Genomic DNA, 21,929 nt, shown 5'->3' with positions numbered 1-21,929 from the left:
CTTTGTGCATTAATGCAGACACAAACCCCCACCAGCACTCGCTAGAAGGACACCTGTGGCTCCCGGCACTCATGAAATCGAGGCCGGGCCATGATTCACACAGAAGCCACATCAGGCCTTTTCATTCGAATGTCCTTGAAGTACTTCCGGTTTGACCGCGCACACCTGCGTGCTCAGTGTCCAGAGGTTTGCGGGACCTGCCGAGCCTCCCGGCCACCATGCACGGGGTTTCCCAGTCCAGGGGGGCTTCCAGGGGCTCGTCTCGGGGGCCTCTCATGCTGGGCTGGCTTCCCAGCTCCCCAGGAGGGGCAGGAGAGCGGTCTGAGCAGGGTCCCCGGACGCTCCCCAAGGCTGGGCTCTGAGGTCACTGGGACCCCCCAGGGCCAGAGGCTCTCCCTCCCGAGGGCTGGGGACAGCAATGAGGGTCTCCCCAGCCCCCAGGATGCCACGTGCCAGAGAAGACCCCCCCTGCACCCCGAAAGCAAGTGGCAGAAGAGACCTCACCTGGGAGATGTAGCCTGGGGGGACACGGCCGTCATCCTGGGCCCCGGGGGGCTCCCCGCGGGCCCGCCACGCCTCCAGCTGTGCTCGAAGCGACTGCACCTGGGGAGGGGGGTCGCACGAGTGAGGGGGGCCGTGGGGGCGCAGCGGGGACGAGAGACGGGCCAGGGGGACAGGGAGAGGTTTTGGACTCATGGCCTGCAGGGCCCCCGGGAGGCCCAGACTGAGCCGGGCGTGGAGGGACGGTGGGAGACTGGGGAGCCGCTCGGTGCCTCAGTTTCCCCTCGGTGACACTGTGATGGGGGGGTGGTACCAGACGGCAGCGGAGGGGATGCGGGCGGGAACTCACGGGCCGTGCTCGGGGAGCAGCGCCCCCCGCGTCCCTCTGCCCGGCCCACCTCTCTCTCCAGCGCCTCGTGGCCGTCGCTGCGGCCCTGGTTGAGGAGGGCGGACAGCGGCACCCGGCGACCCTCGCGCAGTGGGAGCCTCTCCAGCTCCTGCCACTTCTTCTCGATCTCCTCGCTGAGGCGGCTCTGCTGGCCCTCGGTCAGGGGGGCGCCCAGGCCCCGGCGAGGCGTCTCCCCGGTGCCCGCGGCCGGCTCGGAGCCCCGGCTGCCGCCGTCTGTGGCCTCGAACCACCGGCGCCGCTCCTCGGAGCGCTGGGCCAGGTCCCGCTCCAGCTCCTCCTGCTTGGCCGGCCGGTCGAGGGGCCGCGTGGGGGGGCGCGCCCGCTGCGGGGACCCCTGGCTCAGCGGCGACAGTTCCACGTAGTCCAGCGCCGGCCGCGGTCCGTCGGACCTCCGGGTCGAACCCCCGCGCGGCTCTCCCGCCCTCAGGGTGCCTTTGGGGGCGCCGTAGCTGTGCAGCGTGTTCTCCTTGTTGCTGTCCGAGAGCCTGGGGGCGGCGCGGAGACACGTCAGAGGGGGCCCCCCGAATCTGACCCCCACCCTGTGATCTGGCCCAAGAGGCGGCAGCCTCGGCTGCGGCACACACCCAGAGTGTTGCCGCGAGCAGCCCCCAGGAGCAAGGCCCGCCCCATCCCTGCCACTGGCTGCTGGGCCTCAGTTTCCCCATCTGTCACCCTGGCCCCCAGGACTCCCCCACATGCTGGCCGCCGGGACTGGGAGTCAAGGCCCTCTGCAGACGGCGGCTGACCCGTCGGTTCTCCTTAGAGGAGCTGGGGACGGGCCGCCTGCGCTGAGCACACGCAGTCGTCTCCCTACTGTGCGCCCCTGCACTGGCTCTGAATAAATACCGGGAAACGGTACATAAATACTCCACCAGGCTCATTAAGAGAACGGCCAAGGGGCCACAGTGATAGCACTGCGGGGAGGGCGTTTGCCTTGCACCCAGCTGACCTGGGTTCGATCCCCAGCACATCCCATAGGGTCCCTCGAGCAGTGCCAGGAGTAATTCCTGGGTGCAGAGCCAGGAGGAACCCCTGAGCATAAATAAATAAATAATAAAAGAGAACGACCAGAGGAGCAGGAGCAACAGCACGGCGGGGAGGGTGCTTGCCCTGCACGAGTCCAGCCCAGGGTTCGAACCCCGGCACCATACCTGGCCCCCTGAGCCCTGCCAGGAGCTGCCCTGAGCACTGCTGGGTGTGACTCAGAAACCAAACCAAACAAAACAAAAGAGGAAGAGAGACCGGCTGCAGATAAGGGTTCACAGCTCACCGCGGAAATGGGGCGACACCAAGAAGCTGCAGTGACCTGACCTCCAGGGGCCCCCGAGCACAGGGCTGGGACCTTTGACCCTGGGCCTGTTCAGGGCACAGCCACCTGGGCCAAACTACACCTCCCGGAGTCCCTTGCAGTGTGTGTGGTCACATGGCCATGCTCGCACGCCGGCCCATGCTCCGGCCTGGCTCCTGGCGGGGCCTGAGGCCCAAGGCCGGGCTCCAGCCCAGAAGCAGAGCTGCCCACTGGGTCTAGGCGGCAAAGCTCTGGGCTCTTCCGGAAAACTGACACCCACTGGCGGAAGCCACCCTCTCGGGGTGTCTCTGGCTGCAACACTGGCCCAAGTTTCCAGAGGGGCGTCAGGGACGCGACCCAAGTGCAGGCACAGGGGTGGGTCAGTGTGCGAGGCCATGGGCTGACCCCCCCGGCACTGCTGGGAGTGACCCCCCAATACCAGCACAGAATTAAAGAAACACAAAACCCCATGGGGTTTGCAGAGACCACCCCCGACGGCCTCACAGAGACAGCCGCTGCGGGGTCAGGGCTGGGCTAGTTCTGGGCTAGGGATTTGGTCAGGGCTGGGGTTAGGCAGAGTCAGGGTTAGGGTTGGGTTAGGGCTAGTGCCGGTTAAGGTTGGGGTTAGGGCTGGTTTGCTGAGTCAGGGTTCGGGCTGGGTTAGGGCTGGGCTAAGGCTGGTTGGGTTTGGGTTAGGGTTACGGTAGGGCTGGTTAGAGCTGGGTTAGGACTGAGTTAGGCTAAGCGCCGGGTTAGGGTTGGGGTTAGGGTACATCAGTGTTAGGGTTGGGTTAGGGTAGGGCTGGGTTATCCTGTTAGGGTTGGGGTTAGGGCTGGTTAGGGTGGGGTTAGGGTTCAGGTTAGGGCTGGGTTAGGGTTGGGGTTAGGGTGAGTCAGCGTTGGGGTTAGGTGAGGGTCGGCTGGGTTCCTCCTCGGTCAGGCTTTTGGTTATCCGGTGCCAGGGTTGGGTTAGGGCTGGTTAGGGTTGGGGTAGAGCTGGGGTAGGGCTGGTTAGAGCTGGGTTAGGACTGAGTTAGGCTAAGCGCCAGGTTAGGGTTGGGGTTAGGGTGCGTCAGTGTTGGGGTTGGGTCAGGGTTTTGGTTGTCCTGCGCCAGGGTTGGGTTAGTGCTGGGTTAGGACGTGGGTTGTGATCAGGTTGCTTTACGGCGTGGGCAGGGTTAGGATCTGGATCCAGGGACCCAACACTGGAGAGGTCCAACCCGGGAACTGCCCTCGTAGGGCTGAGCCTGAGGCCCCGAGTCCCACAGTCCCTTCCCACTGCCACTGCCCGCAGCTGTGGCCCCGCAGGTGCCGGGGGCCCCTGTCTCCTGGCCCCCGATCCAGGTCACAGCCCCTGGGGCTCTGCTCTCGCGACGTCCAGGGGGGACCCCTGCTCCTGCTAGGGACTCGGATGTGACCCCCCTCTTTCTCGGCTCAGAGACAAACTCCCCCTTTTCGGGGACACAGGATGGAGACCCGGGTCTGCTGTGCATTTCTGGATGGGGTTTGGGGAGACGGGGAAACTGAGGCCCAGAAGGTGCCGATGGTGAGTCGAGTGCCGCGAGCCCCCGAGGGCCCCCACACCGCCCCTCCCCCACCCGACCCCAAGCTCGTACTTGGTGACATCGGGCGCCGAGGCGGGCCGCACAGTCTTCCTCAGGGCCTCGATCCAGTTCCTCCGGATGCCCGAGGTCATGGCCGACAAGGTGTAGACGGCGTCCTTGGTCTGCAAGCCCGACGGCAGGGTTGGCACGCGCCAGGCGCCCCGGCTCCCCGACCCCGGACCCTTCCCGGAGGGGCGCCCCACGGGGTCTCACGTGGATCTGGAAGCCATAGTTGCGCTGCACTGCGTACTCGGTGACGTCGGTGCAGGCCCGGAGGTCCACCTCCCCGTCCAGCTCATCTGCCTGCCGGTGGGAGGGGCCGAGGTGATGCGCGGCCTCGGGGGGCTGCCTGGCTGACCCCCGACCCCACCCCAGGGCGCCCCCGGGGCTCACCTCCTCGGCAGTGGAGTCCCGGTAGTACTTGAGGCTGGAGTCGGTGAGCACAAACCAGTGCTTCTTCCACTGCGACGGAGGAGGCGGCGGTCAGCGGCCGGGCCCACGCGGCGGGGCCAGCCCCCACCCCGGTCACCCCGGTCACCCAGCTGGGACCCAGAGTCCAGTCAACGCGGGTACAGGGCGAGAGACGGCACAGGCTGCCCGGCCTGAGGCCAACTACAGTGCTCATGCCTGGACCCCATAAGGCCCGGAATAACCCTAGGGGCCACCTTTGGTATTTTTTTTCTTTTTGCCTTTTTGGCCACACCGGCGATGCTCAGGGGTTGCTCCTGGCTCTGCACTCAGGAAATACTCCTGGCAGTGCTCGGGGCGCCCTATGGGATGCCGGGGATCGAACCTGGGTCGGCTGGGTACAAGGCCAACGCCCTCCCGCTGTGCTACTGCTCCGGCCCAGTTATTTTATTTTTATCTGCCACGGCCAGAGGTGCTCAGGGCTTATTCTTGGTGGGACTGGGGGTCCGTATGGGATGCCGGGGATTGAACCCGGGTCGGCTGCATGGAGGGCAAGTGCTCGACCCACTGTACTATGGCTCCAGACCGCTCTGGTCACTCCCAGGCAGTGGCAGCAGTGACCCCGGGCACCCCGACACCCTCCGCACCCGGTAATAAACGGAGTGAGGTGGGCGGGAGAGGGCCACGGCTGAACATAGCCTGTGCCCACCTGCCAACGGGGGCCACGGCGGGCCCACCCACTGCCCACGTCGGGGCACAGCGCCCAGCCTGGTCCTCGGGGGATGCCCTGAGCGCGGCCCGCCCAACCCAGACTCATTTCCAGCCCTCGGTTTACTCCCCGGAAGAAGCTGCTGCGTCCCATCTGTGATGCCAGGACTGCTCCTTCACCCACACTGCCCAGGCTCGAGGCCCGGAGAGACAGGACCACGGAAGGCCGTCTGCCTCGCACGTGGTTGACCCGGGTTCGATCCCCAGCACCCCACAAGGTCCCCCCTGAGCACTGCCAGGAGTAACTCCTAGGTGCAGAGAGAGGCGTAAGCCCTGAGCATTGTCACGTGTGCACTCCAACAAACAAACAGGAAAAAAAAAACGGTTTTAGGAACCGAGATGCCGGTTCCGACTCTCCTTCCCTTTCTAGCTGTGTGGCCTCAGTCAGGTATCTTGACCTCTCTGAGCTTGTTAAGGAGGATCAGCGATCGTCCCCGCGGGTTCTTGTGAGGTGAAAGGCACCCGACCCGCCCTGGCACATCTTTCGCGGCCCTTGGCAGCGGGCTGGCCCTCCACTGGGGGGGTCCTCTGGGAGGAGCTCGTGTGGAGCGGCCCAGGAGCCGTCCTGAAGCCCACTTGGCCCTCGGAAAGACCCACGTCTTGGGCCAAGTCACGCCTCTGGGTCACCCCGGTCTCGCCTCTGCCAGCGCTGGGCCGGACAAGGCCCCACACCCCGGGGTGCCCCGCTCCCATCTTCCGGAGCTCGGGGGCCCGTGCGCTGTGGGGGCCGGGCGGGTGGAACCCCCGGGGCCCTTCCAGCCCGGACATTCCAGAACCCCGCGGAAGGGGGTGAGTAAGGCCAGCGCCGGGCGGGCCGCAAGGCCGCCCTCCCGGGACCCGGGGCGGGGAGGGTCACTGGCAGGTGGCCAGGCCTTGTGTGTGCCTGGAACGCGGCCACCGGGGAGGCGGCCGGCGAGCGCGGGCACGGGGGGCCGCGGGCCGGCGGGGATGGACGTGAGGAGGAAACAATGGTCGCCCCGCGGGCTGCAGAGCCGCCGGCCGGGCCACTGGCCAGCTCAGCTCCAGGCTCCAGCTCGGCCACTGCGGGAAGGGTCAGTGGAAGGCCACACTGTGCCCGATACGGCCAAGGCCGACCCGACGGGGGCAGGGCGGGCCAGAGCGGCAGCCCCAGACCCCACTCTCGGCCTGGGACGGAACGGCCACCCCGCGGGCCCATTTCACAGACTGGAACTGGGACCCGCCTGGTGGCAGCCAAGGGTGGGCCGGCCGCAGAGCCCCACAGACCCGGGTGCAGGGATGGGGCGCCGGGGGGCAAGGGGAGGACCCAACACACCCCTGCGGCCCCACAGTCCAAGACTCGGGTTTCTCCCTTGGTTTCTGGGCCACCCACGAGGGTGCTCCGGGGAGGAGCCCCGACTCCTTCCTGCACACAGAACCTGCCTGCGACCGTGGGGCTCTCCTCGGCCCTCAAGGGCCCCCCCTTTCCTTTGTTTTGGGGCCACACCCGGTGATGCTCAGGGCTTCCTCCTGGCTCTGTGATTATTCCTGGTGGTGTTTGGGGACTTGACGGGGTGGCGGGGATTGAGCCCGAGTCGGCTGTGTGCCGAGTGACCTCCCTGCCACTCTCCTCCTATCCACCCCGCCCCCAAATCCTTTTTTTTTTTGGCTTTCTGGGTCACACCCGGCGATGCTCAGGGGTTCCTCCTGGCTCTGCACTCAGGAATGATTCCTAACGGTGCTCGGGGGACCCTATGGGATGCTGGGCATCGAACCCACGTCGATCGCATGCAAGGCCAACGCCCTCCCCGCTGTGCTATTGCTCCAGCCCCCTCCAAGGCCTCTTCTAACACCACCCGTGCCCCCCTTGAGTCCCCCCCGCCCACTCCTACCTCGCCCGGCTCGTCCAGGATCGACATCCATCCCTTCTTGAAGTTGAGCAGGTCGGGCTGGAGGCAGAGGAGAGGAGAGGGGAGGAGGGGAGAGGCGTGTGAGCTGGGGGCGATGAGCCCACACTCCCAGAGCGGCCTGGTGCCCTGGGTGGGATGCAGTGACACCCACCTGGCACGAGACCCCCCACGGAGCCACAAGCCAGCCCGCCCAGCAGCTGGTCACCTTCTCTTCCGCCCAGCGAAACGGTCAGTTCATCGTGCCCAGGAAGCTGCGGGGGTCGGCAGGAAGGGACCCCCGCAGCCATCTGCCGCCCACTGCCTGACCCCCCCGCTCCTCACTCATCTCCCGACACCCCGAAAGTCGGAAGCAGGCCCGGACCTTCGGAAGGGCCCGGCGACGGCCTTGGGCCCCAGGAGCCCTACCTGCCGGGTGCGGCCTAGTGGGGTGCGGCCGGGCGTGCGGGGGGCTCCCCGGGGCAGCATAGTCTCCACAAGCCCCTTCCCTGAGCAGGCCTGCGGGGTGGCAGCTGGCAGCGCCCGTCCCTCCCCGCCCGCCTGTGCCCGTCGCTGAGGCTCGGCTCGGGGCCCACCTGTCGGCACCTGCGTGGCGGGCCCAGGTGTCTGGTTGCGGGATCAGCGCGGGCGGCGGGCTGGGCGGCCGAAACCGGAGCCACCTGACCCCACGCCCCCCTTCCAAGTCCTGCTCGGTGCTTCCTTGGGCGGAGGAAGTGGCCAGAGAGGGGCTTGGGGGCGCGCGGAGTCACCCCGAGCATCCATCCAGGGCCCGGGCCAGGGAGCAGCCCGGGGGCTCAGTGGGCAGCGGCCCAGGCTCAGGGCCGGGAGATCCAGAGGCCGCTTTTTTTTTTGGGGGGGGGGGCTTTTGGGGTCACACTCAGTGATGCTCAGGGGTTCCTCCTGGCTCATGCACTCAGGAATTACTCCTGGCGGTGCTCAGGGGACCCTATGGGATGCTGGGAATCGAACCCGGGTCGGCCACGTGCAAGGCAAACGCCCTCCCTGCTGTGCTATCGCTCTGGCCCCATCCAGCGGCTTCTCGGCCTGTCGGCGGGCAGATACTCGACTTGTGCCCAGGGCTGAGTGGGAACGGCAGCAACACTCAGGCTGCCACCTGCCATCAGAACACAGGTCAGCATGTCACCAGGCCTCTGGTTCAGGGCAGGGCGCAGGGGCTGCTGGGAAGCCGGATCACAGACAAACACGCTCCCGGGGGCGCAGTGCCCACCCCCATGGCCCCCGACTTCTTTTTTTTTTTGTTTCGTGTTTTCTGGGCCATGTCTGGAGACGCTCAGGGGTTCCTTCTCTCTCTGCGCTCAGGAATCACTCCTGGCGGTGCTCGGGGACCCTTTGGGATGCCGGGGATCGAACCCGGGTCGGCCGTATGCAAGGAAAGCGCCCTCCCTGACTTTCCCCGAAAGTCGCTCCCCAAAACCGCTCCAGCCCCGTCTTTGTTTCAATTTTTTTTTAAGGCCACTCCTGGCAGTGCTCAGGGCTGACACCTAGCTCTGGGCTCAGGGATCACTTCCGGTGGCATTTGGGGGACCTACGGGGGTTCCAGGATTGGAACCCAAGTTGGACGCCAAGGCAAGCACCCTGCCCGCTGTACTATCGCTCTGGCTCTGCCCTGGGACCCTGGGGGACACCCAGGGAGTGGTCAGGGCTAACCCCCTGAGAAGGGCCAGCCCAGCAGAGGCTGACAAACCCGCCCTTGCAGGGTAGGTGAGCCCCGCCCACCCGATATGGCACAAGGCTGGGGTTCCTGAACCCAGAGCTCTGTGAGCTGAAACAAAGTGTCACCTGGGGCTGGAGTGATAGCACAGCGGGGAGGGCGTTTGCCTTGCACGCAGCCGACCCAGGTTCGATTCCCCAGCATCCCATAGGGTCCCCTGAACACCGCCAGGGGTAATTCCTGAGTGCAGAGCCAGGAGGAACCCCTGTGCATCGCCGGGTGTGACCCAAATATACAAAAGTCAAAAAAAATTAAATTAAAAAAAAGGAAAGTGTCACTATGGAAAAGTGCGGCTGTTCCTTTCTTATGAATGGGCCCTAGTTTTGGGGGTCACGTCTGCTCACTGCTCTGTGCTGGGGGTCACTCCTGGCAGTGCTGGGGGAAACAAGTAACCCCCCCAGGACTCCTGCGAGGCATGTGCTCCCCCACTGAGCTCTCCCGCCTCCCCATGTGGGGGCCACACTGGACAGTGTTCAGTAGCTACTCTCAGCTCAGTGCTCAAGAGACCATGAGACGCGGGGGATCCAATGGGGTGAGAGGGAGAACCCCCAAACACAGAGCTCAAAGTATCCCACCCCCAGGTACTGTGAGAAGTGGCCCAAACACAGAACCCTAAAACAAGCCTGGGGTTGGGCCGGAGCAACAGTACAGCGGGGAGGGCATCTGCCTCGCACGTGGCCAACCCGGGTCCAATCCCCAGCATCCCACACGGACCCCCGAGTGCTGCCAGGAGTGACCGCTGAGTGCACGGCCAGGGGCAACCTCTGACATGGCTGAGTGTGACCCCCACGAAACCAAGGCAAGCGCCTTCGACCCTGGACTATCTCTCCAGCTCCACGCCAGGGGGGATGGCTTGAGGGTCTGGGGTCTGCCTGGTTGTGCTCGGGGCTTACCTGACTCCCGGGGATGTAAAGCAAGCCCCTTACCCCTGCACTATGGCTTTGGCCCCAACTGTGCATTTATTTTTGTGCGTGTATGTGTGTGGAGCCATACCCGGTGATGCTCAGGGGACCCTATGGGACGCTGCGGGTTGAACCCGGGTCGGCCGTGTGCAAGGCAAGAGCCCTCCCTGCTGGACTATTGCTCCAGCCCCACCCACTGTGCATCTTCAACCCCACTGGCCAGGGAGTCCTTGGGCCACCTGGGCTCCCTGTCCAGGACCCAAAGATCTACCTTCCTCCCCCCTGCGCCCCTTCCCACCCTCCCTCTGAAAACCAAGGCTGGGGGTCCTGAACCCAAAGCTCTGTGAGGTGAAAGTGTCAACATGGAAAAGCTGCTCACTGATCTGTGCGGGGGGGGGGGGTCACTCCTGGCAGTGCCGGAGGGAACAAGTGACCACCTGCCTGGGCTTCCCGTGGGCCTCGACCTCCCCCACGGCTAGTGCGGGTGACAGCCCAGCAGCGTCCTCAGCACACCCTAGGCTGGGGACCCCCTCCCCCTGGCCGGGGTCCCAGCCTGGCCCCATCTGACAGGAGGCTCCGTGTGGGTCAGGCCCTGGGGTCTCACAGGCCCCTCGTCCTCCTCTGGCAGCCGGGCCACCCCCAGCCCACGGTCCTGATTCTGTCCTGGGCGGCATCACAGATAGGTCCCCTCGGACCTGGGGTCCTGCCCGCTGGCCCGCGTCTGCCCCTTGAAATGCCAACCGTTCTCCGTTGTTGACCAGGCAAACCCTCAGGGTTCAAGTGGAGGCTTAACAGCACCTCCAAGAGCCCTTGTCCTGCACACGCCATGCACGTGGCCACCTGCCGCCCCACCCACACGTGTGCGAACACACATGCACAAACACAGGCACCGGCATCACACGCGCATACACATGCACATATACTCATACACACACATCACATGTACAGGCACACACGCACGTACACACATGACACACACATGTACACACATGCATGACACACACATGCACACACATGTAAACACTTGCACGACACGTGCACATGCACGCACACATATGCATGACATACACACACATGTACATACAAGCATGACACATGCACACACGCACGTGCACACATGCATGACACACGCACTCACGCACACACATGCACGCACGCAGGGGTCTTGGCTGATGAGCTGGGCCATTTGTTATGCAATGCATTCCCCCCACAATGAAACTTGTGTTTAACTTAAGACACCCCAGCTGGGAAGGGGTGCTGTGTGTCCCCCCACACACACATGCCTCGCACCCTGCTGCCAACCCAGGAGACAAATGAGACACCAGCTAACAAGTGTATCCTCGGCTGGCACGCAGGGCCCCAGGAACCGAGCCACTGAGCCCAGACAGGGGGCTCAAAGGAGGCCCAGTGGATCCGGGCACAGGCCCTGCACAAAGGGGTCACTCCAAGGGTGCAAGCCAGACCCCCCCCAGCGCTCCGGGCACTGACCCATTCTCCGCACCTTGGCCACCTGCTCCAAAGGAACCGGTACTGGGGCCGGAGTCATAGTCCAGGGGGGAAAGCGTTCGCCTTGCACACAGCCAACCCGGGTTCGATTCCCAGCATCCCATATGGTCCCCCGAGCACCGCCAGGAGTGATTCCTGAGTGCAGAGCCAGGAGGAACCCCTGTGCATCACTGGGTGTGACCCAAAAAACAAAACAAAGGAACTGGTACTGAGTGCAGGGGACCAGCCGAGAGGGGCTGGCATGGGGGCAGGGTAGGTACCACACGGAGGCAGCATCATGGGGGACCACCTGCCCCCCTCTGCACCCGGCCTTCCCGGCCTGGTCTCTGAAGGCCCTTTCTAGGCCCCTTCTAGACACCCAATGTCCTGCAAACTGCAGCCCACCAGCCCGGGGCCACTCTCCGCCCTCCCAAGGCTGGAGCACTGGCATGGCAGGGAGGCACTTGCCTTGCACGGGGCTGACCAGGGTCGGATCCCCCGAGTCCCGCATGATGCCCCAAGCCCTGACAGGCATGAGCTGGAGCGCAGAGTCGGGTGTGGCCCTGAACCCAAACCAAACACTCACTGCCCTCATGAGTCTTTCCCTAACAGCTGCAGTGCTGATGCCCAGCTGGGCTCTGCCCATCTCAGCAGGCATGTGTTGGCCCCAGCAGCACCCCACCTGCAAGAGCGGCCTCACCCCGCGCCCCGCACACCTCCCCGGGAGAGACCCCTGTGTCCCTGCCGTTTATGTCGCCCACAAAACTCGGGCAGACCTGGGGGCTCCTTCTGACTCAGCCAGGGCCAGCCTGTCACCTGGCCCACGGGGCCTCAGTGTCCTCCTCTGTGAGTGGGGGGGGTTCGTTACCAAGGGCCTTGGGGGTACGGGGGCACCCGCAGAGCTGGTCACATCACAGCCCGGGGTAGGGAAACTGGCAGGCGCCCATGAGGGCCAGCGCACCCCCTCCCTGCCTCCTGCCTGGGTGCGGGTGACTCTGAAGAGGGGACAGGTCACTGACTCGGTCCTCGTCCCCCCCCTCCCCTTCTGCTCCCTGACAGGGAAGGGGCAGGCTGCTGACGACAGGAAGGGCCAGCAGGGAGGTGGCAGGATGTGCGGAGGCCGAGGAAGTCCAGAAGTGGCCAGGTCAGCACACACACACAGACACACACACACCAACGGGCAGGCGCCCCTAGCACCGACCCGCCTCCAGCCCCCGCGCCCGCGCCCGCGCCGGGCAGGGTCCGGGCGCACCGGGGCGCGCATGCGTGCGCGCGCACCCGGGCAGCGGCCGCGCCCCCGCCCCCCACCCCCACCCCACCCGCACCCGCACCCGCACCCGTACCCGCACCCCCGAGGCTGTCAGAGCCACAAACCCGGCGCTGCCCGGCTCCTTCCCCAACGTCAGGGTCACGGCCCAGAGCTGACCCGGCAAGAGCCCGATCTCCGGACACTCCCTCGGGGTAACTCGCGGCGACTCCCCCCTCCCCGACGCGCCCTCGCCAAAGCCTCCGTGTCCCCCACCGGGACATCGGGGTAACGAACGCGGCTCGGCGCGGCCACCGGGCGTGACCCACGGCGCGCGCGGACACTGACAAATCCCGGCCACCGCGTCCCCACCCCGACTCGCCGCTCGCCCCACCCAGGGGCGCCCGGGCGGAGCGACGAGTCCGGGGGACCCGGGTCCCCTGGGCGCTGCCCGGGCCCCCGGCCTGGGGGGCTCCGGCCCGGGATGGGCCGGGGGTGTGGGGGGCGGGGGGAGAGACCCCCGTGCGGCCCGGCCAGCGCGGGCAGCGCGCCCGCCCCGGCCGGGCCGGGAGAGCCCTCGGACCCGCGCCAGGCCCGCCCCGGCTTTGCCCTGCGCCCGGAGCCCCCCGAGCAGGGGCGGCGACTCCGATCGGACGGAGGGGTGCCCAGGGTGCCCGCGGCGGGGAGCCCCCGCATCCCCCGGAAAGGAGCGGGCAGGCGCGGCAGGACGGCGCGGCCCGACGGGGCGGGGGGCGGCGGGGCTCCCGGGGGTCGCGCGGCGCGGGGGTCCGGCCCCGCGGGGGCACTCACCGTCATGGTGGTGGCCAGGAGCGTGGGGCCGGGCTCAGCGGCGCGGGAACCCGGCCGCCGCTCCGGCCCTGCCCTTCCCCGGCGCGGCCCGGGCCCCTTCCATCCGCCCAGAAAACTTTTTTTTTTTTCAAACTTCCTGGGAGGACCCGGGCCGGCCAATGGGCGGCGGCGCAGCCGGGACAAACAGCCGCGGGGGCCGCGGACTGGCCAATGGGAGCGCGAGCCCGGCCGGGGGCGGGGCCTGCCAAACGGGACGGGCGCGCGGGGGCGGGCGGCGCGCGGGCGGGCGGGGGCGGGCGCGGGCGCGCGCCGGGGCGGGGAGGGCCGTGCGCGCAGGTGACCCGCTCGGGCCACACCACCCGGCCGTGCGGCGGCCCCGGCCGGCCGGGTGTGGCCACCCCCATGGGCCGCGCCGAGCCGCGGGACGCCGCGAGGGGGCCACTCGGGTTCAGCCAGTGCATTTGCCCGGGCCTTTGGCGGACCATCCCCGGAGGACTATAACCCCCCCAAACCCCACGACGGACGCACCCACCGAGCCCCCCACCCCGCCTCCCTCCCAAACCCTGTCATTGCCTTTTGCCCCCCGCCGCACAGACCGGTCCTTAGGAGACAAGTCGAGGGAGGAGCCCACCGGCCCGCGGGCACGGTCAGAAGAGGCGGGATTTCTCGCACTAAATAAACCCCGCAATGCTAAGGGGCTCCCCCCAAATGCCCTCGCCTTGCACGCGGGCATACCCCGTTTGCTTCACGGCGGCGCTGGGAATCGAACCTGCACCCTGAGCCACTCCTGGGCACATGATCTATTCTGTCTCTGTTTCTGTCTCTCTCTCTCTCTCCCCCCCCCTCCCCCATCGCCCTCTGTTTTTTGGACCACACCCAGCGATGCTCAGCGGTTACCCCTGGCTCTGCACTCAGGAATCACACTTGGCAGTGCTCTCGGGGAACTACTGGGGATTGCTGGGGCTGGAACCAGGGTTGGCTGTGTGCAAGGCAAGCGTCCTCCCCACTTTACTATGGTCCCCGGGCCCCCACGCTATTATACCCTATTTCATAATGTGCCCAGAGCACTTGGCAGCTCCAAGAGGCCTTTTGCCTGCAGGAGCTTCCCTGGGGACAGCGCTTGCTTAAATGTGGAGAGTGATTCAGATCCTGTGTTACTTAAAGTAGGGTAATTAGCTTCTCTGTGCTTCAATTTCGCCCTCAGGGGAGAGGCTGAATAATGCCTCCTGGGTGAACTGCAAGAATGAGGTGTTAAATAGTTAAATGAAAAGAAGGGTTAAGTACCTTGAACTACCTCTTCACCCTAACCAGCTCTCCTTAGGTAGAGAAGTAGGGGAGGGTGGGAATCATTTCCATTTCAGTTATTCGGCTATCTCAGTTTAGGATTCAAACATTACTATTCCTGGGGGTAGCTCCTTGCATGTGGCCAACTGGGGTTCGGACCCCGGCATCCCATACTGTCTCCCTGAGCACCACCAGGAGTAATTTTTAAAAAATTTTTTTAAATTTTTTATTTTTGGGTCACACCCGGCGATGCTCAGGGTTTACTCCTGGCTTTGCACTCAGGAATTATCCCTGGCAGTGCTCAGGGGACCATATGGGATGCTGGGAATCGAACCCGGGTCGGCCGCTTGCAAGGCAAACGCTTGCCCTACCCGCTGTGCTATCACTCCAGTCCCACCAGAAGTAATTCTTGAGTGCAGAGCCAAGGATAATCCCTGAACACTGCCAGGCGTGGGTGGGCCCAGAAGAAAAGCAATAACTAATGGGTTAAGGGCTGGAGCGATAGCACAGCGGGTAGGGCGTTCGCCTTACAAGCGGCCAACATGGCCGACCCGAGTTCGATTCCTCCGCCCCTCTCGGAGAGCCCGGCAAGCTACCGAGAGTATTTGACATGCCAGACACAGTAACAACAAAGTCTCCAATGGAGACGTTACTGGGCCCGCTCGAGCAAATCGATGATCAACGGGAGGGCCTTTACCTTTACCTTTTAATGGGTTAAGAAAGATAGTAAGTACAGCCCTAGAGGCTGACCCTAGTTCAATTCCCTGCACCCCATCTTGTGCCCTGAGCCCCTCCAGGAGTGATCCCTGAGCACAGAGCCAGAAGTGATCCCTGAGCACCGTTGGGTGTGCCACCCCTCACCCCAAAATTTATTAATAGGGCAGGAAGTGGACTCAAAAGAGGGGGGCACGTGCCTGGCGTGCAAAGCCCACTTGGTTCCCTGGCACCTGGTGGCCAGCCCCAGGCAGCGCCGAATTGTGGGGCCCACTCATTTGGCCCAGATGCCCACGCGAGTGAGTGTCCCCGGGAATGCCTGGCTGGAACTTCCTGTCCCCATTGTTACAGCCATAGAAACTGCCCATTTCACAGATAAGGAGCTGGAGCTCCCTCCCCTGGGACTGACTCTCCTCCCTGAGGAATGAGGCCAAGGATAAGTCCAGACTCCCGGGTGTCCCCGCCCCACACCGGGGCAGCGCCCGCATTCAGCAGGCTTCCTGGGGTGGCACCGCCAGGGGCAGGACCAGCTGGTGCTCCAGCTGCAGGAAATGGGTGCCCGTGGAGGCCTGGACCCTGCTAGCACTGCTCAGGCGCACACACTGTCCATGTGAGGCATGCCCCCATCCCGGGGACTCCCGAGAGAAACCATCCTCTGAACGTCCCTGGCTCCATCCCTGCCCCCTCTCCCACCTCCCTTCGAATACCTAGAAAGTTCACTCCTCCTCGCCCTGCAAATCTGTCCCGAGATTTACTTTCCTGTATCATCTCCAGCTTCTGACTTTCACTCCCACACTAAGGCTTATGACACTGTGTGTCCTAGTCAATTACAGGTCAGTGTCCACCACGCTGATTTCTTATAAACCAGGATGGATTGGTTTTAGGGTATGTTGGGGGCCGATGGACGAGGTGTCTCTGAACTCAGGAACCACTTGTGTTTTTGGTGGGGACACGCTCGGAGATGCTCAGGAGTCACTCCTGGCTCTGCACTCAGGAATGACTCCAGGGGACCCTATGGGATGCCGGGGATCGAACCTGGGTCAGAAGCTTGCAAAGGCAAGCATCCTACCTGCTGTCTTATCTCTCCAGCCCCTCGGGAATCACTCCTGGTGGTGCTCAGGGGATCATGGGTGGTGCTGGGGATCAAACTGGGCTTGGCAGTGTGCAAGGCCGAGTGCCTTAACCCCGACACGGTCACATTGTTACCCTAACTCCCAGGTAGAGCAGCTTCTCAGTTAACACAGTTCAAAGGTGGCGACTCCCCTCCCCACACCTCACCAGGTGAAACCAGGACGGCGGAGCCTCGGGGACTGGGAGCAAGTTGTTCCACAGAGCCTGCAAGCTTGGGGATTAAGGGAAGCCTGTCTAGCCAGGACTGCTGATCGCTGTGGACAGCGGCGGCTTGAAACTCAATGGCCCACAAGTGCCCGAGTGAAGAGCAGAAACCAAGCCGTGGCTCTTAATGTCACCACCCAGTGCTAGACACCCTTTTGTTTTTCACTCCTGGAGAGGCTCTGGGAGACCCTATGGGATGCCGGGGATCGAAACCAGGTCTGCCATGTGCAAGGCAAGCGCCCTCCCTGCTGTGCTGTCGCTCCGGCCCCCCATCTGAGACACCTTTAAGCCACTCAACATGACCGTGAGTCTCCACTGCGCTTTTTTTTTTTTTTTTTTTGCTTTTTGGGTCACACCTGGCAATGCACAGGGGTTACTCCTGGCTCATGCAATAGGAATTATTCCTGGCAGTGCTCGGGGGACCCTATGGGATGCTGGGAATTGAACCCGGGTCGGCCGCGTGCAAGGCAAACGCCCTCCCCGCTGTGCTATCGCTCCAGCCCTTTCACTGCACTTTCTGTCTGTCCGCTCCTGCTGTCCTCCGTCCCTGGGGACGGCGGGCTCCAAGTTCACCAGTGACCACACCCGTCCAACATTGGCGGGGGAGGGAGGAAGAATCCATGACGACTTGGGGAGCCCAGGATGCACCAGGATGCTGGGGGCATCCACAGCGGGGCTGCCCCCCTCGGCTGTGGTCCTGGTGTGACCCAGGATTAGGGATTTCTCCTCTAGGAACTTCGGTTCCTCTTGCACGAGACGGACAGTGTCCACTTAACCTGCCTGGTGGTCAAGACGACATGCCGCTGACCTGAGCAGAGTCGGGGCCATGCTGCTGGCTGGGACTTTCTAACCCCCCTCCCAACTCCTGCCTCTTGGGACTTCCCGCACTCCCCGTAGACATTTCGCATGTTTGTGACCTTTAGTCTGATAAGGCTGATTCCTGCCTATTCCTGGATAGGTACCACCCTATCCAGATAACCAAGGGTGTTTGCCAAATCACCCTTGTGCCTTAACCCCAACAACAGTAAAATTCTGAAGTGGACGGGGATGGAGGTTGGACGTTAAGTATCCAGGTGCCACTGTGTCCCCCTGGCATAGGGAACCACAGGCTACCTGCACACAGCCCTTCCTGTGACCCAGAGTCTGCCACAACTTCCCACAGGACACACACACACACACACACACACACACACACACACACCGGACTCTCCGTCTCAGAAGGAGAATCAGTCGGATGCCGGCCCCGCTGAAGCCCCGCTGTGTGACCTCAGGCAAGCCTGTGCCCTCTCTGAGCCTGGGTCTCTGCAGCCTCCCTAGAACGGCTACATGGTCTCTCGTGCACCCAGCCTGAGACTGGACACGACACCGAGGAGAAGAGGTGGACAGGAAGAGGCCCCCGGCAGCAGCGGGGTGGCCCCCAGACACGCCTGATCCCTTCCCCAGCGCGGCCTGTGAGGAAGCCCCAAGCGGAGGCTGAGTGTTCGCAGCCCTGCCTGGGCAGGGCGGTTACATAACGCCAGATGTTTACGAAACTGGCACAGGCCCAGGGTTAAGCCACACTTGGCAAGCACGGAGCCATGCAGGTCCTCCCTTCCCGGGCCCCTGCCCCCCACCCCGGCCTGGCGCCCCCCAGGGCCCCAGGGCAGCCTGGGATCCACTAAGCCCACCCCCCTACTCCCTGGGCATGAAAAAGCCTCAGGTGCCGCCCTGGGGAGGGACCCCCCACCCAACCACCACAGGATGACCTCTGCCCCACCCCCTCTTTCTGGGAGGGGGCGGGGATGACCCAGCGCCCCCCTCTTGGCCCCCACTCTCTCTTCCTGAGCTAGCACCGGCCTCCTCCCTCCCCACCTCCCCCCTTTCAGCCTACCCTTTGCCACCTGTGGACCCCCAGGGACAACAGGAACGGATTGAACAGCGTGGGGCGGTCCCCGGGCATCCGCCATGAGGTCACCAGTCGGCCCTTGAGTGGGCTGCCCGCCTTGCCCTCGGCTGGCCTCTTGTCTGCCTGTCAAACAGGGTCCAGGTTGGTCCTAGTGCCCCGGGTGACCCTCATGGCCGCCTCCCCCTGCCCCAGGCCCACAGCTGCCCAGCCTGCGGCCTGCCGACACATGGACACAGCGTCACCCCCTGGGGCCAAACTACAGGTGCATCTCCCTGAGAATCTCAGATTATTTTGCGGGAGCAGAGCGACAGCACACAGAGGGCAGGGCTGGCCTTGAACGCGCGAACCTGGATTCAGTCCCCGCCACAACACCTGAGTCCCCAGGAGCGGCTCCTGAGCTCCGCTGGATGGGGCCCCGAACCCAAAATACAGTGACATGAAATTAAGTGTACAAGCCCTGGGCCCCTCCTCCTCAGGGCGACAATTCTCGGAGCCAAGGGGTCACACAGGCACCCCCACAGCCCCAGTCCTGAGTCCTCTATGGTCCACTCTGGGAAGGAATGAGCCCATGATGGCCAGGGCCACCAAATAGGTCCCCAAATGCGTCCCCTTTGGGCACATGGAAACTGAGGCCACACAGCAGGTTTCTGGCAGAAGGGGACAGAGGACGCTCCAGCTGGGCAGAGTCTAGAGATTCTCTGGAGGGGACATGAAGCCACAAAACAGGACGGCTTTGGCCACTAGGCTGGGAGCTTTGGGCCAATTTGTGAGTCTCTTTTTTTTTTTTTGGCTTTTTTGGTCACACCCTGTGATGCTCAGGGGTTACTCCTGGCTCTGCACTCAGGAATTACTCCTGGCGGTGCTCGGGGGACCATATGGGATGCCGGGGATCGAACCCGGGTTGGCTGCATGCAAGGCAAACGCCCTTCTTGCTGTACTATCATTCTGGTCCCAATTTGTGGGTCTCAAATTACAGGCTCCCTAAATGCATGTGAATGCAAGAGGAGAGGAAGTTGCACAGACTAGACTAGATCTTTCCCTGTCCTGGGATGAACGGATGAGTAAGTGAATGAGTGAATGTGAATGGTGGACAAAAGAATGAATGAATGAATGAATGACGAAGTGAACACGTGCGTGGGTGAGTGAACGAGTGTGTGAGTCCACGGCCACCAGTGCAGCCCACTCCAAGTTGCCTGGCGGTAGAATCTTTTCTTTCTTTTGGTTTTGGGGCCAAAAGTCTGGCCGCCAAAATGTCTGGCGGTGCTCAGGGCTTGCTCCTGACTCTGTGCTCAGGGAACACCCTTGGCTGTGCTCCCCAGATGGGGCATCGAGCTAGGGCCACGGACAGAGAAGCTCCGGGACCTCTATGCTCTCCCCAGGCTGGACCTGTGTGGCTGGGATGCGCCTATTTTTTATTTTTATTTGTTTATTTTGCTTTTTAGGTCACCTGGCGATGCTCAAGGGTTCCTCCTGGCTCTGCACTCAGGAGTTACTCCTGGCGGTGCTCAGGGGACCCTATGGGATGCTGGGAATCGAACCCGGGTCGGCCGCGTGAAAGGCAAACGCCCTCCCTGCTGTGCTACCTCTCCAGCCCCGATGCGACTATTTTGTGATAGCTGAAGGGGACTCCTGGACGGCTGGTTCCTCTTTGTTCACAAAAGTAGCCCCAGGAAGTATGGAGAAATCAGCCAGAAAGAGGAACGGCAGCATTATCAGGGCACCCGTGAGAGCTGGAAGTGCTCTGTGCCTCCAAACCGCAGCAGGGGTGAGGCGAGATGGACTCATCAGCACCGGGGGACGGGGGTGTCCACACAGAGTGGGGGCAGCAACGTGGGCAGAGGGCTGGTTCCCAGCTTGAGTCTGGCCACTGATTGGCTGCTGACCCGGGATAACCCCTAGCCCTTCTGTGAGGGGCTGGGGAGAATCCCCCCAATGTGGTCCCGTGCAGGGAAACTGGGGACCCTCCGGGGTGACATGTGTGAGAGCACTGTGCGCACGCGCACACACAGCAGGACAACAGCAACCTGCCCCCCCTCCGCCCTGCCCCCAGCCTTCAGCTGTGACCTCACCTCCCCAGAGGCTGTGAGTGATGAGAACTGTGGGTTTGGCAGGTCGAGGGGGGCGGGGTGCAGCAGGCAGGGCCACTGCAGAGGCCAAGGCAGCCTGGCGGGTCCCACCCTCTGCTCCATCTCCAGTCCCAGCTCCGGGGGACCCTCCAGGCCCAGCTGACCGCACGTCCAGGCCATTTTGCACCCTCCGTGCCAGTGCCCGGGAACCCTCAGTTCCTCCCAGACAATTCCTAGAACAGTGGGGTCCTGCCTCGGACCCCACAGGAGCAAGCCCCAGGGTTGGCGGGAACTTCTTCTTTTTTTGTTTTTCTTTTTGGGTCACACCCGGCAATGCACAGGAGTTATTCCTGGCTCTGCACTCAAGAATTCCTCCTGGCGGTGCTCAGGGGACCATATGGGATGCTGGGAATCGAACCCGGGTCGGCCGCATGCAAGGCAAACGCCCTACCCGCTGTGCTATCTCTCCAGCACCTGGCAGGAACTTCTATAGGGGTCACTGAGCAACTGGGAAGCAGAGGCCTGACCGGTCAGCGCCCCCTTAGCCAGCTCCCCCAGGCCCAAAGCCCTGGACGTGGGGCCTCACCAGGGACCCTGAGGCACCTTGGCTTGACCTGGGAACACCCAGACTCTCCCATGCCCACACCCCGCTGCCCGCGCCGCGCCCCGTTACCGAGTCAGCCTGCTTCTGCTTCTGCTCTGGTGCATCTGGGCCTTGGTTCGGGTCTGACTCCTCCGGCTCCTCTGAGTGTAACTGCAAGAAAAAAACATGGAAACCGTTCAGGGGCTCCAACCCTCAGCCACGCGCTCAGCGCCCAGCCCGCCTCCAGCTCTAGGTCATGTTCCCATGAGACCACCCAGCACCTTCTACACTGCCCATTCGTCTGCCCGACCTCTGTGACCCCATACTACGCGCATCTTCTCTTCTGGACCCCGGATCTCGCCATCTGGCCTCTACTGACCGTCACTGTCCATCCGTCTGTCCGTTATCCATCACTCAGTCGTGTGAATCTCTCCCTGGGTGGGTTGAGCACCCACCTACCACCCTGCGAGCCAACGCCTGCTCTTGGGGGCCAGCCATCCGGGTCCCACATCACCCATCTAATCATCCACTTCCACACTTTTTTTTTTGCTTTTTTGGGTCACACCTGGCAATACTCCGGGGTTCCTCCTGGCTCTGCACTCAGGAATCACTCCTGGTGGTGCTGGGGGACCCTATGGGATGCTGGGGATCGAACCCTGGTCAGACGCGTGAAAGGCAAACGCCCTCCCGCTGTGCCATCGTTCTGGCGCCCGCCCACACATTCTTTGTCCCTATTCCTGCTCCCATCACCTCCCACAAACCTCTGTCATTCTCCAGTCACCACCCGCTGGGGAGCTCCGTTCCTTAGGAGGAATTGGTGCCATGCCTCGCAGTGGGTGGCCCGGGGTCTGTGGGTGCTCAAACGTGGCTCTGATCTCAGACAGTGTTGGGTTTGGTTTCAGGCCACACCCTACAGTGCCCAGGAGTGACCCTAGCAATGTGGGGGGATCCACATGCTGTCGGAGATTCAGCCTGGCTCGGCTTTGTGCCAGGAAGCACTTTTAACCTCTGACTAAGGTCTCTGGCCCGAAGATGGATTTTTTT

At 63.5% G+C, this 21,929-nt stretch overlaps 2 protein-coding genes across 2 annotated transcripts in view; both read right to left on the bottom strand.

Annotated features, from left to right (window-relative positions):
* GGA1 (golgi associated, gamma adaptin ear containing, ARF binding protein 1) overlaps nt 1-21,929 on the bottom strand; it is a 119,471-nt gene that overhangs the window by 2,424 nt on the left and 95,118 nt on the right. The window lies entirely within an intron of this gene.
* Nucleotides 1-21,929, bottom strand: part of TRIOBP (TRIO and F-actin binding protein) — a 59,613-nt gene that overhangs the window by 6,491 nt on the left and 31,193 nt on the right. The window contains 8 exon segments of the mRNA XM_056137469.1: nt 505-603; nt 900-1,395; nt 3,815-3,924; nt 4,016-4,105; nt 4,196-4,264; nt 6,829-6,885; nt 18,222-18,359; nt 20,976-21,056. Coding sequence (XP_055993444.1) covers nt 505-603; nt 900-1,395; nt 3,815-3,924; nt 4,016-4,105; nt 4,196-4,264; nt 6,829-6,885; nt 18,222-18,359; nt 20,976-21,056 — 1,140 coding nt within the window.

The sequence above is a fragment of the Sorex fumeus genome, unplaced genomic scaffold (genome assembly GCF_029834395.1).
Source record: "Sorex fumeus unplaced genomic scaffold, SorFum_2.1 ptg000125l, whole genome shotgun sequence".
NCBI lineage: Eukaryota > Metazoa > Chordata > Mammalia > Eulipotyphla > Soricidae > Sorex > Sorex fumeus.
Note: the sequence above shows the minus strand (reverse complement) of the source record. Positions and strands in the feature narration are given on the sequence as shown.